Raw genomic sequence first — 19,952 nt, 5'->3', positions numbered from 1 at the left:
GAGCAGGCTTAGTTTAGCATTTTTCACTCTCTACAGTACATATTCCATAGCAATTTTGGAAACAGTATAATTTAAAAGTTAACATCTGCTGAACTGGTAGCACCAGATAAAGGCTCTCATTTGCAATGAACAGGCAAATTTGTTATTGCCCCAGTCAATAGCTATCGATCTGGTAGAGCACTTCTGTTTATTACAATCAAATCCTTTTCCTTTTTTGTTCAATAGTCAATGACATTGTAATGGAAGGTACTGCTTACAAACTGATGCAATATATATTAGCAACTGCTAGAAGTTAATGACTAATGGTTATAAAGTGGAAAGCATGTGCTAAAAACAGCATTATACTTCTATTAATCAAGCTTACTGCATCCGATGTGCCTTTATAGGTTAGTAGAACTGAAATGCACATCACATAAATAGTTTCTGCTATTATTAATCTAAATTTTAATGCAGAACACCTTTTAATCATGCTATCATTACATAAATAATTTGGCTAGGCCAAGGTTCTGTTTGACTTTTATAGCACACCTTTTAGTCATAGGAAATTTCTTTCCCTTGTGCAATCTTAGATTCTGCATTTAGGGAAATACAAGGTAACTGTTCTGCTCCCAGCTGAACCCATGCTATTCTCTAATAACCACAGATGGGAAAGCATAAAAGGTAACAACCTAAAGACAAACTGGCAAAAGAGGGGCATAGCAGAGTGCATGTTATCTATCCATGGCTTCCTAGCTTCTTCTCTGCAGCAGAGCAGTACTGTACAACTTTGCACTTTGTATTTTATATAACCTGCATTTTCCAGGCCTTTGGGTAAAATTTGTTGATAATCCATGTATTCTTTTCACTCTATAATTGTTGTTGTGTAGTTGTCATGTTTTAAACCTGCCTGACCTCAAAAATATTTGCTTTCAAATTTTTCTTTTATATCTGAGAGGGATGCATAGTTTTATAGGACAGTGTGACTATAACAGTTACATCTGCTATTCTTGCCATCTAAGCAAGCATTCTAAAGCCACTAATGAAGTGTGTAGGCCCCTGAGAGAAAAGCACAACTGCTAATGATAATTTCTTGACTTAAGGTTGTCTATAACCACTCTTCCTGTAGAACAGGAACAAATACTCTACTGTTAGAGCACTGATTTATCTGTTTGTTTCTGTTTCCTTAATGCAATTTTCATTTCTCTCTAGATTGATGATGAGACATTACAGAAACAAAATTTATAAGTGTGGCAAAGATTAAACAATCATGCCATTGCCAAGTACATTATTCTGTAGTCTGTGTGCACCAACTAATTGGATTTAAACAATGTTCATAAATTAAGGCCCTTAGCCTTGTTAAGAGATGAGACATACAATACTAGATCCACCAGGCAGATTCTGAAACTGGTGAAGACTGGTGAAATTCGAATTGCTGCTCTACTGCTCATTATGAATCAAGGAGCTAAACTCAGGTAAGTACCTACATATTTGCATATCTTTACAAAGATATCCAGTGCTGCTCAGCCAGCATTGGCTTGTGTTTTTTGTTGTTGTTGTTGTTGTTGTTGTTGTTGTTGGCAGAGCAGCTACTGACAGTACAGAAATGGAGATTAAGCCATATCTTTCCAGAAGTCTGCAACATAATGGATTTTGTTAGTCTAGTAACCAAACATTCCTAAATAGTAATGAATTTATTTTTCGCAATACTGTGTGAAGAAGAACAAATTGATCCTCTTCATCTTAATTTAGAACCAGAGAGAGACAGATTTGCACAAGGTCATCCCGTAAATCTACTGAAATTCCATTCCAATGACATGAGTTCAGGAGATATAATTTTCTCTCTGTTCTAGTATGCTTATGCTGTGTTTTCCAAACATAGCTTTTGATATTGTAACAAGGTGAAAACAAGAAATATTCATATTTATTGTATCTACTGTGAAGGTAAGAGGGCATCATTGATTTATATACACAACAGTTTATCTTGTCACAAGTTCTACAACCACTTTAGAAGATAAATATATGAAAGCACTGCAAATCTGCAAACAACATAGCTTGGTTGAGGCAACGATTATGAGAAGAGTATGTCTTGTGAGTTTTGTAATTCAGTGCAGCAAAAAGATGCCATTAAACAATTACATGCCTGATAATAAGACTTCTAAATAATACTTAAATGATAAATATATATTTTAGCATTTCAGAAAGATTCAAAGCCCAGACTTCAGAGACTGTCTCTGAAGTCTCTTTAGACTTCAGAGACAAGATTGTTAGCCTCTCGGCAGCTGCAAATACATATAAAGAGTAAAACATTGTCATAGATTATTCTGGAATTTTAGAAAATCATTTGTAATTGTATAATAAGTTTAAAATAATTTACATTTTTATTTCTTTAAAATAGGAATTTGATCTCTTCTGGCACCAAAACCAGCAAAATTAACTGAGTAGAGTGAGTACTTGTGAAAAAGAAAAATATAGCTGCTACCTTACAAACTCTACAAGGTGAATTGACCTTACTGTCAACTCAGTTACATTTATGGTTTCCTCTGCTGAATTCCACTTGCCCCTAAGCAAAATCTGCAGTGCTATTTCATAGGAACCTGTAAAGGTTTTATATGAATGAGGAGGATTTTTAGTAAAAAGCAAAAAACAAAAAGCCAACACATTTCTAACTGAAAACAGACAGGCTATACATTTCCTAATGTGATCTGTATCTCTGCAGTATTTGCCATCACCTTATGATTTGGATCATTTCTCAGGACTGTAATCCATATCAAATGCGGAAGCAATGCTTAATATCAATACTAAAAGACACAGAATGGGAAAACAAAGAAAAAACTCATAATAGTAACTTACTTTTTGTAACAACTCCTTCAAGGCGAATTATATTTGGGTGATCAAATTGTCCCATTATACTAGCTTCTCTCAGGAAATCTCTTCTCTGTCTGTCCATATAGCCACCTTTCAGAGTTTTAATTGCAACAGGTATCTCTCTTTTTCCTGGTGTCTTCAGCCGTCCACTGCATACTTCTCCAAATTCACCTTAAATATAAAAAATATTCATAAGATCATTCACAATGGCTGAAGAACTATGGTATAGTTTGTACTGCTGAACCTAAACAACTTATTTTTCAAAATAACCTCCAATACCTACCTTAAAAGTTGTCATTTTTAATAGCTCAGTGTTGTTTGTAGTGGTCAGTGAAACCAGAACACAAAAATATTCAAGAAACTCATACAGCCCATAAAAACAGACAGTATCCCTGTCAGTGAGAAGTAACAGATAGGATATTCAAATTCCTGAGCTACACCTTTCATTTGTGCCACTACCCTGAGATCATGGGGACTGCAGCAGCCAAAGCATCTGCCATCCATGGTGTAGTTTACCTTGTTTTACTGACACTTTGAGATTGAACTTTGATATCAATACGTTTGTGGTATAAGTGAGCATGCTATGAGGAAGTAATGTAAAGAAGCTTAGATTTTACTTCTAATGATGACAAAATACCTATCTATAACTACTTATAAGGCATGTCGCATCAAGACCTACATGAATAGTAATGCTGTTAGAGTAGAAGAATGTATGACTACCCTGCACTTGGAGAAGGCATTTAAAAATGTACTTAACACTATTATGTTTCTGAAAAGCACTTGCACATGGTTTATTTAAGTGACTTATGTACCTACATGAAACTAACTACCTATTCCACAGTTTGAACAGCCAAAGGCCAATAGTTTCAGCAAATCAGGACTGGGTTGTGTAACAAGAAGAATCTTAAAGCTTGCTTCAACTTGTGTTCAATGTACAAAAAGGTCTTTGAAGAACGCACATCTCACATTCACTTTGGACATTTACTAATTGAGTTTGCATTGAAACCACAACTTTAATTTGATCTTGGAGCCATTCAAAAGTTATTTAAAACCTATACCAAACATGCCTTGGATGCCTGCAGGTCAGTTTTCAATGGGTTGTAATTCAGTAAATCAAAAACAATGTTTACAAAAATACGTCAAAGCACTTGTCAGTGCAAGGTATTTCCATAACAAAATCAAATTTGCTACCCTAGCCATTTTGGAATCAGAAACACTGAAAAACAACAAAAAAAGAAGGTCATAAACAGATTTATATTTATCTGGAGAAAATAATTTTTTATACCCTCCGCGGAGTGCTGTATGAACTAGTTTTCCTTGAAGTTTAACTACAGAATGAAAGAAAATACAGTGCGTGACTAAATATAAGCTGAATACAGAAGAGATAGACTGAAAGACAGAAGCTTTACTTCAGAAAATTAGAAATCACTGATATTATAGGATTAGAATGGTTGTTGTCAGACAGTCTTTATTTTACTAGGCTATGTCACTTCCTCTATAATATAAAACCATGTAGTCAATAAGATACAAGAAGAGTGGAGGGATTAAAAAAAAACCAACACAATTTGATAGCTGGCCTTTCACTTCAAAACAGAGACATCATCAAGTGCAAGAGTGCAGTTAACAGATGTGGAACATAACCTCTGAATAAATTAGCCTATTCTTAAACAGCTAACGAAAGCCAAGTTTCCCAGGTCATCTTTCCACCAAAACAACCCTATTTCTTTTATTTTTATCTTATTTTGAAAATAAATGTGAGCTTTATAAAAGTGTGAGCTTCCCTAAAGATATGTAATGTGTGTAAACACACATGTCACAAGACTAATGCTCTGGGAATCTTTTGACAAAATGTGGGGGGGTTGGCAAGAGAATTTCCTATATGATTTACGTGTATTCCCTTTATCTCATAGAAGGCTCTGCTTAAAACTGTTTGCCCGACTAGGGCCACTGAAAAAGCAGTAGTTAATTATTTATTATTTCAAAATTCTACCATAAAACAAAATAATGAAACCTGAATGTTTTGAAGGATACAGAGTCACAGAATCACAGAATGGTTGAGGTTGAAAGGAATCCATGAAGTTTAATCCCCAGTTCAATATCCCTCCTCAAACAGAGACACCTAGAGCAGGTTGCCCAGAACAATGTCCAGGTGGCTTTAGAAGATCTCCAAGGATGGAGACTCCATAACCTCCCTGGGCAATCTGTGCCAGTGCTTCCTGATATTTAGATTGAACAAGTTGTATTCTGCCTAACCCACATCACATAGGCATGGTATATCAATTGTTTTATTCTGTGATATATCCAGCAGTGTTAGAATTTCTCTCTAAAGCCATGGCCTTATGAGGCCAGAAACAAACAGAAAATCTTACTGGTTTTTCAAACTTAATTAAGTCATCTTAAAATTAGAAGAAAAAAAAATAAGTTATTTCTCTTGCTGAAACAAAGTGTTAAGGAAAATAAATATTAAAACCTTCATATCCAGTTTTTGAAGATATTTCAAGAAAAATAAATTTGTAAACTGCAAAATCTCATTTTTTAGAAAAAAATGGAAAGCACTGGTTATAGAATAAATTCTTTTGCTATTAAAATATAATACAAGACAGTACTACAACTTCAGAATTTCCGAAATAATAGCATTGATACCTTAGGGACTGTAGAGTTGTTCAGCAAGTGTTTTGAAACGAATTAAACTGAAAAAGGCACTTGAAGGACTTACAAACCCAAGATTTATTATCTGTATAACATCCGAAGTGGGAGAAGAAACACCATGTCTTGCCCTGATCTGTCTCTTTTCCCTTTTCTGAATTAATAATTTGTACAGGCAGAATACTCCCCTTGGATATTGTGACTGATGAACTGATAAACATAAAGACTAGCAGTATTTTTTTTTTTTTGTGGTGTGATGTCAACCAGACAGTTATTACATTTTGAAACCTAAGGTATGTGTAATAATTTCTAGGTCTGGTTTAGACTAGATAAGGATCAATAATATCACTTAAAGTGTTGAACTATTTATGCTGAGAAACATTCTGACAAGATTCCCTTCCAGAATATTTTTTTCTGGACTTCTGTTAAGATAAAAAAAGAATTTTAAATTACTTTAAGTGAAAGGGAAATGTATTCAACAAAAGGGATTTTTTAAATCTAAGAATCTGATTGTTCAGATGGAAGATAAACAAGACAAATACTGGCCCTGCAGCACTAAAGTTTCGTGACTGCATGGGTAATAAGTAGAAGCTAAGAGACAGATGTCAACGAAGTCAACACCATTCCTTGCTCCAGGGAAAAAGCTGGTGATAACTAGAGTGAACTAGAGTTCATTGTCTGTTCAGTTTTAATAATGTGTAAATAATCTATGTTTTAATGATATAAAACTGACATGTCTTATTGTATGTTACGCAAAAATAAGCTAATTGAGCACTTCAGAAACCTGCCTTATGCAAGCCACACATCCCTTTTCTCATCCAGTCATAAAATAGGTGTTATTTAAAGCAAAACAGGAATAGTCAGTCACTTAAAAGTCCGATATACAGACCTGTATTGCTACACTGTGTTGGGTTTGTATGGCAAGATTCTGGTAGCTGAGTGCTGCAGGGATGGCCTCTGTGAGGAGTCCAGCAGCAGCCCCATGTTAGACAAGGGCCAGCTTCAGCCGACTCCAAAAGGACCTGCCACTGTCCTGAGACAAGTCAATAAGTGATGTTCTTTGTGCCTCTGTGAGAGCAGATTTATGAAAGGGGAAAAAAATACCTGCTGTGCAACAGCAGCTGGGAGAGCAAGGAGTGAGAACCAGCCCTGCAGACACCCAGGTCAGTGCAGGAGGGCAGAAGGTGCTCCAGGCACACAGCAGCAGTTCCCCTGTGGCCTGTGGAGAGGCCCCTGGTGGAGCAGGCTGTCCCCCTGCAGCCCATGGGTCCCACATGGAGCAGATCTCCATGCTGCAGCCCATGGAGGAGCCCCCGGTGGAGCAGGTGGATGTGGCCTGGAGGAGGCTGTGGCCCATGGAGAGCCCCTGCAGGAGCAGGCCCCGGGCCGGAGCTGCAGCCTGTGGAGAGGAGCCCACGCAGCAACAGAGGGTCTGGGGGGAGCTGCCGCCCACCCGTGGGGGACCCGTGCCGGAGCAGTTTGCTTCTGGGGGATGGACCACATGGTATGGAGCCGTGTGGGAGCAGTTCTTGAAGACCTGTTGCCTGTGGGCAGCCCCCACGGGATCAGTTCAGGAAGGACGGCATCCCATGGGAGGGACCCCATGGGTAGCAGGGGCAGAGAGGGGCTGTGAAGGAGCGGCGGAGACGAAGTGTCAGGGACTGACCACAGACCCCATTCCTTGTTCCCCTGTGCCACTCAGGGGGAGGAGGTGGAAGAGGGTGGATGGGGTGAACAGTGTTTTTGGTTTGCTTTTAGTTTCTCACTGTTCTAGTCTGCTAGTCATAGGCAATAAATTATATTAATCTCTCTACACTGAGTGTGTTTTGTCCATGGTAGTAATTGGTTGGTGATCTCCCTGTCCTTATCTCAACCCTTGAGCCCTTTCCATCATATTTTTCCCCCTTTCCCTCTGAGAAAGGGAAGTGAGAGCACAGTTGTGGTGGAACTCAGCTGCCCAGCTGGGTAAAACCACCACAAACATGAGATCAAAAGAAGTATCTGACAACACAGAATTGCTGTTTATAAAACTGAAAGGTTGCAGCACCAAAACCAGCTCATTTCCTCCAGTTTTAGTCATTAGACCCGTTGGAAAATTGACAGAAGCTTTAGAATATAAAATAATAAACCATACTGTCTGAAAAATTGAAGAGTTGGCCTCTTCCTTATGTCTCTACCATTTAATAAAGAAAACACAAAGTATAACTTTTAAGAGAGACTTGACAAAGATTTGTCTGGGAATTCCTTCCAAGAAGGGCTGAAGCTTTAAACTAAAGTGCAAGAAGAGATGGGGCAAAAATAGTGTCACAGGAAGGACAAAACCAAAGGATGTCATAGCATGTCAGTGGGTGCAAGTGAGCTCAACACAAAGTGATGCTGAAAGGGATAACATGAAGAAAACCTACAGCAGTGAAGAAAAGGCAAATTGTGGGAATTGGCAAAAAGGCACCTGTTAAACTTTGTGATGAACCAATGGGAGATCTGATGGAATATTTAGAATTAATGATAAAAAAAAAAAAGACCAACAGTTTTGAATCTAGATTTATGTGCATATTTTGTTACTTTAAAGCAGGTCTGCCTACTATTGTGTGTACAAATGGAGTAAGTGTAGGACTGAAGTATGAACAGTTCAGAAAGGACCTTGCAAAGTCTGTATTTTATTTGCTTTATTTGCACCAAAGCACCAGAAGGGAGGACAGTAGTTTGGAGAGTTTCTAAATGTACTGGAACACCAAAAGCAGGTCAGAGGGGAGGACTGGGAGAGCTGAGGTCGCAAGGTCAATTAACTGGCCCTGTGGAATATAGTGGCCGTATTCAAAAACACCAGCTCAGTAAATGTCCACTATAATGATTTGAAAAAGGATTTTCACAAGAGATTGCACAAATTCATTTTTTTTCTCAAAGTAATGATGTCTCATGAGCTCAGCACCCTTTCTTAACTTTTTACTGCTTTGCATTTATTATTATAATCTGCCTAATTATATGAACTTGCAACAGGAATGCTTATTCCTACAATTAAATGCTTAGACATTCTCTTTTTATTTTGGCTATGATGTATGTCTTTGACAGTTGCAGGCCAAGTGTCATCTTGATCTTTATAACTATGAAAGGGTATTTTCCAATCTGCTGTCACTGCTTAAAGATCTTCATACTTTTTCAATTTTACCATTTGATGCCACCTCTCTGAATCAGTTTTTAATTGCTTACAGAAAAAATAGCACAGTGTGGAAGAGTGTGTATGTGTTACCAATGATTTTAAGCACTTGTTTTTTTTTTCATGTAACTTAGTATTACCCTTATGCTACTAGCACTTGGCATGAAGCAACAGACACAATTGTATAATATTGCTAATGAAGGATTTCAGAGAAATCCCAATGTCTAGTAAAGTATTCAGAAGTATCTGTACAGCAGAGGGAAACATAGGACAAAAACAATAAAGGAGGAAGCCCTGGTTCTTTCAAGTTGAAAGTTTATTTGTATCTGGGGTAAGTGGAGAGTTTAGATTTTAACTTTTTACAGTGCTGTCATCAGAAATGAGATAATCATTTACTGTTCTACTTCAGAATATTACTTCTGACTTACCTTCAGATAGTTGCAAAATATTATTCAAATAATATAACGTATATTACCAATGCACACCACCCAAGGTCATAATTAGCAAATACTTTAAATGACAATATAGGTACAGAGGTTGGCAAGCTGAAAAAAGAAGCTGGGAAAAGAACTTGACTGTCAAATCCACCTGCACTGCAACTAGTGAATTATGAAGGGCTTTTGGACATGACTTGTTCTATAGAAAAAGCAAATTTGAAACTGCTTCAGGAAAAGATTGCCTTCAAAAATTTCTTGTCCAGAAATGCTAGAAAACAAAAATCAAATATTTGTTATGTTCTACTCTGACATTTTGCAAAATAAAAGTTTTTAGTTCTTGAATAGAAATAATTTGTTTTGAAAAATAAAAGTTACAGAAATTCAGAATGAAAATCATTGATCAAAATAAAATGTTCTAACAACACCTATTTAAGAAATACCATTCTTAATTCAATTTTTAAAAAGGTTTTAATGATTCATTTGGTAAAATATTTTATTTTTAAATTTCACTGAGGTGAAAATTGTAAACATCTTTTTTGTTTTTTACAGGAGTAATTCTCCTCTGATAGGAAATCCATTTTACATCTAGTTGCAATGTTTAGTATGGAATCAGAAAGAAAGCATAAAGGAAGCTTCAGGACTGCTGTGAATTATAATGATATGTCATGTCTCCTAGCAGCTATTCAAGAACTCTGTGAGAATTTGTACTCTCCCTGCCTCAGGCACAGTATTTAACCTGTATCTCGCCTACATGGAAACGGGTTTAAATTTCATCGCACACAGTTTGCAAGTCCTACTGGGCAAATATCTTTGAAGATGACAGATTATTTAAGTAATTTTAGAAGATAAAAAGTATAAAAATAAAATATGTCAAAGCAGGCAAAAATTCACCCCCGAAGACACAACAGAAGGGAAAGGGAAGCTGAGTAAGAAATTTTCATAAATGAATTAAGTTGAGAATAAGGACACAGTTTTCACCTCAACAAAAATCAATAAGCTCAGCCCTTCTCTGTCATATTCAACTCCTCAGAAATCAGCAGTCATTCCAATACTGAAGGTAGTTCAACATGCTTTGTAATCTAAGACATCAATATCTACAGTATGTCTGAAGAAAACGAAGAAATACAACAAATCAAATAGAATATTATCTGCAAAAGTCAGCCCTCTAAGGGCTTTCTCAAGCTAATTCCAATGGTGCACAGTGCCAGCTACACCTTATCTAGCTTTAGCAATCAGGTAAACTCTAAAGTACTCTTTAGAGTTTTGACTGCAGGGTGAAACCAAATTTTCTCTCTTACTTTCAGGTCAATACATCCTTTTCTCTGCTAACAGTCCAGGCTTTATGTCTATTATATTATTTGCATGAGATTTCCTAGTGTATAAACACCTTTTAGCAACACTGGAGTCATTTCCATTGCTATCAGCATAATAAAGTATCATTAAATGAGGGATCTCAGCTTAAAAATACCTCGTTTCTTGGGTGACTAAGATGTATGAAACAAAGGTAAAAAGAAGGCTCGCAATGCATTAGGTATTCTTATGGAAATTTTCCTGACAACAGCACAAATTCTGTAGTGGGCTCACTATGAGCAAATTACAGAATTACTTTCTTTACTCTTTTTTCCTTACTGACGCTCTTCCACAAGGTGTAACTGAATTTTGCTCTCTGTTGTATCATGATTTTTTTTTTCTTGATGTCATTAAAGTTAGAACAAGTAAAAAAGTTCAAAAAATCAGCCATTTATGCTGGCATTTATTTATTAAGCAAAAGAAAAAAAAAAAAAAAAAGTATTGTCAAAGAAGGTCAAGAGTGGATTGCTCAAAGATGGGCATTGGAATATGGCAGTGTGCACATAGTATCGCTGAGGATGTAATGCATGCCAGTGAACTCCAGACTCTCCCTGACAGTCTCTTTCTCCTTTTGATTTGCTTTAACACCAAAAAAATGTGGTGGGCCTTCTGAATGACACATTGGTCACAATGCATGCACTGAGATCCACTAGTTTGGTTACCTCTTAAGAACATTTTGAGCCTCATCTCTGTAGGTCCTCAGTAAACAATAATAACATGCCACCTGTCCTAGAGTGTCCGAACACAAGTTGAAAGAAATGGTTTTAGAGGACCGATCTTTACATGTTTTTTCTTCTCTGTAAGGAAATCCAGTATCTTTGTCAAATGTATCTTCAGGGAAAAGACAGAATCAAGTGGGCCTACCACACAGCTAATCCAAATCAAGTAAAAATTACTATATTTTCATAGTGCACATTTACCTTATATAACACATCTTTATTCAGTCAAAGACTGAATTAGATAAGTACAGTTGTCTTTATGCTAACCATACATAAGCTAATCTTTTCTCATGGGTATCTAATTTATTTAGACGGCCTGTCTGTACCAAACCTCCACAAAGCTTATTGAAATAACTGAGCTGTTATGGGAGAACAGGCACACAGAGATCCTTAGTAGCAGCTGGACAGGAAGGCTGCTGCTGTAACTTCAGAAAATGAAAGACACTTGAGAATAAACTGGACTATCAGGGAAATATGCCATTTTTAACTACTTAACCACTTGCATTATCATGACAACTTCAGAAAAGTAGTCTTTCCATTCATAGACAGTTTTTGAATGTGTTTGCTTTTACCTGCCCCAATGACTCTCTCAATGCGAATTCTTGAGGGATCAATCTCCTTTGCAAATTCATGGACAGCAAGAGATGGGTCTTCATATGTGTCTGGATCAATGTATGTTTTGATTCCTGGGAAACGTACTGCAAAAAAGAGAGAATACTAGGAAACAAGCATTCTTTGATACTCACACATTATAACAATATAGATATTAATTTTCCGACACAATCAAAAGCATTCAAAATTGCTCCTTGAAACTGCAAGCGAGGTCCTGCTGAACCCTGCTCGAATCTCTTGAGATATTCTAGGTGACTGAAAGCATGGGTATGTCATCAGGATTGTTGCAATGCATTCTTACATCAGACTTCCCTTCAGCTTGCAATGATAACTGATAACCAGTGTCAGTGTAAACCCCAGAGAAAATATAGGCATAGGGTTCTCTGAATTTTATGTATACATCTAGGTATTATCATGTTTGCTGGCTACACAGGTGCCAGAGGAACAAAAAAGTCAAAGGCCTTTGGAAAACTCAGTCTTTGGATTTCAATTGATAAGACAGTGTCAAACTCTTATGCAGTTCTGTCTCTGTCACAGCTGAACCAAGCATCTCCTGAGAAAATAACAGCCCTTCCTAAGTTTTGAGATAAATGCTATTTTAGGTAAGTCAAAGTACTTTTTTTTTTTTTTTTAATTTTATTTTATTTTTGTAAGCATTTCCGTTCCAACTGATACTTAGTATTTTGGTCTAAAGAGGCTCCTTGGTGCCTCTGCACTTAGCTCACATCCTGAAGGAATTTTTCAAGTACAGATGGTAAATTTGGAAACTATAACCTTGGAAAATTCAGCAAGTCACAAGGGAAAATATGAGCTCTGTGCTGTTCAGCTGAAAGGATGTCTACAGAGACACCAAGTGAAGCCTCAAAGATATGGTGAAAAGCAGATCCCCACGATTGACAGTGATTATTTTCAAAGATGTTGTGTCCTCCTTTGCTACTCCTTGGACAATTTAGACAATCTGTCCTTTACTTTGAAAACACTGTTTGCTAATTTACTCCTGTCTTTTACTGGTGGATGGATGAACATTTGTTTTGCCAAACAGGTCCAATCTTTGGGATCCTCTTCTCTGAGAATGGGTCCTGGAGGACTGTGCTGCTTTGTTCTATTCTGATCAGCTTGCACAACCAAAGAGCCAGGTGCAAGATGAGAACAAAAAATATCCAAATCCATTTACAAGGCTTTGATAATTTCTGTCTGCTTCCTTGGAGATGGCTGCAGCAACAGTGGGTTGGTGCCAGATTGCTTTGGCAGGTTCCAGCAAGGCATCATTTTTCTGGCATGGCTAATATCCCTTGTGTTCCTGAATGTAGCATGTCCAAGAACTTACGTTGTTTCTCTTGGACTATCTGGATAAGAAATTCTTTAGGCTCCTGCAATGTAGTGATTAAGTTCTGGAAAACTTTCAATTCATTAACAGACATTGATGTAGATAATGCATCAATTTAGCATGATAAGAGGAGAGTATTGCAGCTGGGTACAGAGAACCTCTTTAAAAGAATTAAGTACCACTCAGACTTCTTCCTCTTATCACTTAGTAGATGAGTTTAAATTACTTCCTTATCTGATGAGTCTAAATACATTAGGTGAGACCTAGTTAAGGATGTACAAATATGACTGGGCTTCATTAAGTCACCTGCAACACCCATTTGGACCAATTCTGATAGAGTACACACACCATTCAGAAATGGGAAGCACATCATGTGATTCCACATTACCAGCAAGATTATGGACCCCTTTCTAACTTTCTTCAAAGAGTATATTCCTTGAAATCTTCCTCAGAGTCATGCAGAGTTCCCAAGGGATGGAGGTAGGATAAACAGGAGGTTGTTCTTCTCTGCTTGCAACAGAAGCATAGGAGATAAAGCACGGACATGACTAAGCTAAGAAATGGGAAATGCTAAGAAGTGCTAACAAATGCTAACAGCAGAATTTGTTTTTTAAAACATCTTCAGCTTGTTTAGGGGAGGTGACCCCATAGAAACTGTGCAGCCTCATATCTTGTTTCAGGTTGAGATGCTAGATACCAAATCTGTAAGTACTCAGCAGTCAGGCAAAGATTGCTACTAGCATGAAAAAGGTACTTGTGAAGCCAGTGAGTGCTCCCATTGTAAAGGAGGGAATATTGTTGGCAATACAGTCCTGGCTATTGGGGTAAATCACAGTAATTCCTCTTGATCCTTGGTTCTGTGGAGGACATGCATGATCAGGTAAATACCCTCTTGAGTCGGATGCTGAGATAACCCCCAAAGAATGGGAAGCCTCTTAGGTGAAGCTTTGTGTCAGCATGAAATAGGGGATATAGTGTAGTCAACTGAAGAAGGATTTTATTTCTCATGACATAGCTTCAGTCTTGATCATAGTATTTCCAGGGATGTTTTCAAAAATGAATTAAAAAAATAATAAAAATATAACACCCTTTCTAGAAGTAAATAAAAACTTCTTTTAGCTACTCTAACATAAAGTGATGAAGCTAGTAATAACAATTAAGTAGCTAAACTGAGCTAAATAACTAATATACTGCTCATGAGAGCTTTTCTCTCAGAGTACTGATCAGTGAGAAAGAATGTGAGAGAACGCAACCCATTCTACTTTTTATTTCTTGAGTGGCCGGAAGTGTAGATCCCAAAAGGCATTAATAGTCAAAGAGAACTGGCTACAAATATGGCACACAGTAACCAAGAGTGTTATTCTGAGGCAGACATTCAATAGGGTCCAGACCAGTTGTGAACTCACAGAAATACACCTGGAAAACTGATAAATGTGATTAATAGAATACCAAAAAAAAACCCTTACTCACTGGAGTGAATTTGGTGAAATTGTCCAAGAGAACATAGAAATAAACACAGTCTTGATGGTGCAGATAATAAGGAACTATTCAAATGGTCAGATTAAAACATGAAGGGCAAAGGACGCACACAAAACAATGAACATTCTTCATTTAAAACCTAATATAGATTTTATGTAACACAGCGTTAAACTACTTACAATGTCCATTTTGCAAGTGAGCCCTTCTTTTTTCTTCAGATTTCATTTTGGCCTTTATGTACCACTGGCATCTTTTAAGAAAAGCAAGTGAGGTTTAAATTAAGATAGTTGTCATATATAAAATAAATGTACATTATTTTATCTGCAGATTTATAAAAGCCAAAATTTTGCATTCTGAATCAAGAGATTTAGTTGTGAAACTGAAAAGAGAAAGACACACAAAGAGCTACAGCAAATTAGATACCAATGAAAAAAAATCACAGTTGGATTAGTAGTGAAAATGACTACTGAAGTTTCATGCAATACTTTATTTCCAAGTTTGAAAGAATCTTAAATACTTTGCATACACTGGCTTAGGCAAATTAAACCTTATGCTATTACCTTTTATACCCATTGGGTCAAAAAAGCTCATAATTTCTTCATAATATAATAAGTTCTTTGACTTCAACATATTTCATGAAAAAGGATTTTTTTTTTCCCCATTAAGACTGCTATTTTTTACTTCTGATTAGCTCTGTTCAGTCTGTTAGGCAGATTTGTTATTTCTTATAAGATAGCTGCTATCTCATAGGATAAACTGTATGTAGCCTGCTATGTGAATACAGTAATTTAGCATAGGCCTGGATGATTGCAAATCCTTGGCAAACAATGCTAAACCCTGTTGATATTCATTAACAGTTAGCAACCTTACCTGGCAATTCAAGGTTATGCTGGAGAAAACTGCCACATGGCAAGATTTCAGGTTCCCTCTAACAAAACCTCTCCTAATTTTAATGCTGTCTATCTGTGGGACTGTTAGTGCCCATTTAGAGGGCCCAATGATGGGAGAAACTGTTTAGGGTCAAGAAACTAACATAAGATTTGCTCTCGGTCTTATAGGCTCTTACTCACTGAGCAGCCTAAGAAGGATGACTTAGAGGGAAACCTCTGGAGCTAAGGGCTAGGCTGAGGGCTAAGGGCTATCTGGGCACCAACAGCAGTGCATGTGGACATACGCTTTGGTGTACAGAAATTCAGTTCCATAATGAGCTTTGACAAAATGACTGGCTTTTTTGTGTTCATAATCAGCCTAACAAAATAAACTATAATTATAGATAGTGTATGCAGTAAAATAGTAACCACAGAGAAATGGGAAATATGTGAACACGCCCACCTCCTCTCAATGGTTCATTTAAACTACTGAAAAAGATTAGGAACACTGACAAATGCTTTTGCTGCTATAGAGGTGACGATGAACATCTGAAGGGCAGAAACTTCTTAAGCTATCAAAATTAGCAGGAAGTTATTTTCACAGTTGCGTACCCTAATGGAGGGAAACGGTAACCATGGGATTCTCAGCTTCTGTGGAAATCTTTGGATTGTACACCAGTTGCTAGGACCACTAAGCATGCCAGTGACATTTTTAAGACCTGGACAACTGGTCTGTGGGGTCCCAGGTACTAAGAGGAACACTGAACTTACACTCTTACAGCTCTTACACTTGGAGTGTCTGCCCAGAGCAACATTTGAAGAAACAAGTCTTTATCCCCCACAAATCTCTGAAGTATCCAAAGCCCTAAAATTAAGACTATAGAAGCCAGTGAGAGCCAGCAATAGAGTCTTCCAGTCCCAGCTCTCCATTTTCTACTATTGCCAGCTAGAAAACAATTGGAAAGGAATAATTTCTCTAATGATAAGGATAAGGACCCTGAATTTTAATACTGCACTTCCTGGAATTTAGCCAAGACTCTGGTCTCGCTACCTACCCTGTGCCTCGAAGTCACTATCGCTTTCATTTTTCTATCTGCAATTGACAACCATGCTTCCTGCTTGCTCTTGGTGGATAATCACTCAGCAGAGTGCAGAGGCAGGTGCTTGTTTAACCTAGCCTCTCCACTATGAATAGACTCATCAGCGGCCCTGTAACTCGATAGCTCATCAAATTGCTAATTCTAAACAGCGAAGCAGAGCACATCTGTGGGATACCAATCCCATTTTTCATGCAGAAATTCACCTCCAGTCCTATAGTAAATTGAGTATTTATTCAAAATTTTCTTGCTCTTTCTTTTACAGAATACACTCTTATCACTGCATTTAAGCAGCACATCAAAATGAATTCATATCTTACATAATTGAAATAGTCCCATTGAATAAGATGTTAGAAAGCTACGAGAGTCACCAGTGTCCTTAACATTAAAAAACAGGAAAAATAAACCCAGATAGAAACCCATTTCCATTTCCTTTTTTTTTTTTTTTTTTAATTTTTTTTTTCATTCCTGAGTTTACCGAATGTTTTCAGAGGAAAGAGTTCTAGTTAGGTTTCAGGAGTCACACTCAAGGATTCTGCAGAATCATCTTCTCTGAAAGTTTGTCTTTGTCTGAGTAACTCTTCTCTGAAATAGTCTATCATTTATAGTATTTGTAGTAATTGTATAAATAAGCTTCTAAGATTACTTGAGATCACAATATGTTCCGATGTGAACTGCTTCCATTAGCTTCAACTGAATGCTAGACTTAACCTGTTTTATTGTTTAGCAGAGAGCATTAATTCACATAATGGTAGCTACTGTAGTGCCATATTTGGCTACTGGGATACTGCAAATAAATGATCCAGCCTGCACTGGTAGGACTTTCTTTTCAAATTAAAGGTAATGTTATACCAACAAAATAGCAAATTAATTACAAGTCTGAAACTGCAGCATTGTCAAGTGATATCAGCCTGGTCTGTAACGATTACTATCCCATTCAGAGAAGTAACTGTAACATCTTCCCTCTGTGTAAGCACAGACTCTAAACAACACCAGGAATGGTGCAGAAACTCATCCAAACTTCAGATTTTTTCTGTCCCAAAGCTGGGTAAGAAGGAAACTCCGTGGAGAACACTCCTTACATGGAGGCTCTTCCACCATTTGTATTATGCATCCGCAGGAGGGAGAGGCAAAAAGAGTAGAGATGGGCAAAAGCCCACACAGATCCTCCTACAGAACTTACTGAAGGAGATGAGCCCAACTACCTCTGCTTGGACTCATACCTCTACAGAGTACCAGGCTTTTTTGAACCATGGCAGAACTACGGTGCCACTGATGTCTCACAGAGATCTCGAGATGAGACATAATGTCTTCATCCTTTTAAATTTTGCTTTTTTTCCTGGTGGAAGCAGATGAAGTCCCAAAGACACATGGAAAACACTCGTATAAAAAGACATTTTACAATAAATACTGTTTTTTGTGTTCCTTTGTTTTCTTCGTCTTTGAATGCCAGAGCCTTGAGGGTGCAGTTGTATTGTATTTAAAAATGTTTGCTCTACAGACAAGAGGGCCAGAAACTTATTTTAAAAATATAAATTATTTCCTGATTTCACATAATTACTTAGCTGCCCAAGCCAGGCTTTTAAGAACTGTGAGTGTGAGCAGTGCTGAAGAAAGAGGACATTGACCCAGCTACATCTAACCCATATTTCAGCACTGACAATGTGGTTTAATTACTTAGCTATTCTTCTTAAATTCTTAGTGTTGGATGACACAGACCCTGAGTAAATAAGAACACTGTAGCATTAATTACCTTCCAGTGATCAGGAAGAACAAAGTGAGGATGACCAGGAGAGTGAATCCACCAACAGCAGCAGTAGCAATCACAAGAATCTGTCCCTGCTCCGCAGCCATATCAGAAGCTGAAAGAGAAGCACAAAGAAATGATGTTAAAACTCCAGTACTTGGATTCATGTGGAATGGGTGACAAAATTTCACTGATCAAATGTTGCAATTACTCTGTAGTAGTTTTCTTGGTGCTTAGACCAGACATCAGATGTGAATATGCCTGTGAAGTGAAAAACCTTAACCTGTGTCCCAATTATAAAGAGGCAGAAAAGATTTTTATATATATATATTTTTTTTTAAATGAGGAGCTGGCATTATCAGATAAGTTTTTCAATCGAAACTAACTTGCAATTTACCAAAGTTTGACTACAACAGGCTTTTGGACATAAAACTAGAACAAATTTATTGATTTTTTTGTAGCTTAACCTTGCATCTAATTCAAAACTTCTCCCCATCCAACTGTCCCAAGTGAAGTCAGCAGCAGTGCTATGCATGTAAGACATACTAAACTAGACTCAGTAGAACGTGAAGTACAAAAAGTGCACATAACACGTAGCCTCACACATTCTTATGTGTTTCTGTTATTTAGTTTTATCATCACAAATTTATATGATTTTATCTAGCTCTGGTGATTGGCATAGCTATTGAAAAAAAAAAAGATTTTCTTATGCCTCATGTTTTTCTTCTGCTTTTTGTAGAACATCTTCTGGTTTTTGTAGAACATTTAGCAGGTAAAAAAGATCATCTGAAACTATCTAGTATCCAGACGCTTGATCTTTTCACTATTTTTTCTTTATAATATTAAATATTTACACTGACAAAGTACCTACTTACAATTAGGCTGGTCCTCATTGTGCAAATACTACTGAATAGAAAAAGAATGGTATCTCCTGTTTTGTGACTTCAAAGTTTTACTTCTGAAAGTAAACTCAGTTACACTTGAATATTTTTACCATATGATATTTACCTAATTCTGATTTTCTTTTTCTATGAGAAACATAAGATTGTTCTGAAAGAAAAATAAATAATTCTATTCAGTTACCTTGGACAACAGCAGTAAATGCAGAAAAGAAGTTTTAGATTTATCAAGAAAGAAACTTTGGCTTTGTAATCTTGTAAATAAAATCTTCAGCTTTCTTTATGCATCAGATGATTAAAGTGTAGGGAAATCACCTAGGCTGCTGGAAAGAGAAAGCTCAGCAGGCTATATTCTCTCACTTTGCAGTTGATGAAGCCCTATACAATGTACACATAACTCCCCAAAGCATCATAAAAAATTGTTGTCAAGAAAAACATTTGGCTTCTAAATAATATTTGTGAGTGGCTTAGAAATTAGCTTTGTAAACTGGCTTTGTAATAGTAGTAAAGCGAATAAAAGCAATAGTAATTTATGTCCAATTTTCAGCAAAAACAACTTGTTAAATTTCTGCCATTTGGTTTCTGTCCATATAATTTAATGGAGATGTGCACTGGCAGTAAATTACAAGGCATTCAGTATCTGTGATCATAAACTCTCCTCAGACAAGTTAAATACATGAATCTTCCAATAAATGATGTATCAAAACCCTTTATCAAATACTTACTAAATAACTAATCTCCAAAACAGTACCTAGTGATACCACGGGAAGGG

At 37.0% G+C, this 19,952-nt stretch overlaps 1 protein-coding gene across 5 annotated transcripts in view; it reads right to left on the bottom strand.

Moving 5' to 3' along the window:
* EPHA6 (EPH receptor A6) overlaps nucleotides 1-19,952 on the bottom strand; it is a 513,331-nt gene that overhangs the window by 108,779 nt on the left and 384,600 nt on the right. For all 5 annotated transcript variants that reach the window (XM_032187197.1, XM_032187216.1, XM_032187206.1 and 2 more), the window contains 4 exons: nucleotides 18,288-18,396; nucleotides 14,748-14,818; nucleotides 11,723-11,848; nucleotides 2,830-3,015 (listed from right to left, as the gene is read on the bottom strand). In XM_032187197.1, the coding sequence (XP_032043088.1) occupies nucleotides 2,830-3,015; nucleotides 11,723-11,848; nucleotides 14,748-14,818; nucleotides 18,288-18,396 (492 nt within the window). The remainder of the gene's footprint in view (nucleotides 1-2,829; nucleotides 3,016-11,722; nucleotides 11,849-14,747; nucleotides 14,819-18,287; nucleotides 18,397-19,952) is intronic.

Source organism: Aythya fuligula, chromosome 1 (genome assembly GCF_009819795.1).
Source record: "Aythya fuligula isolate bAytFul2 chromosome 1, bAytFul2.pri, whole genome shotgun sequence".
NCBI lineage: Eukaryota > Metazoa > Chordata > Aves > Anseriformes > Anatidae > Aythya > Aythya fuligula.
The sequence above is the reverse complement of the archived record's forward strand: the minus strand, read 5'-3'. Positions and strand labels throughout refer to the sequence as shown.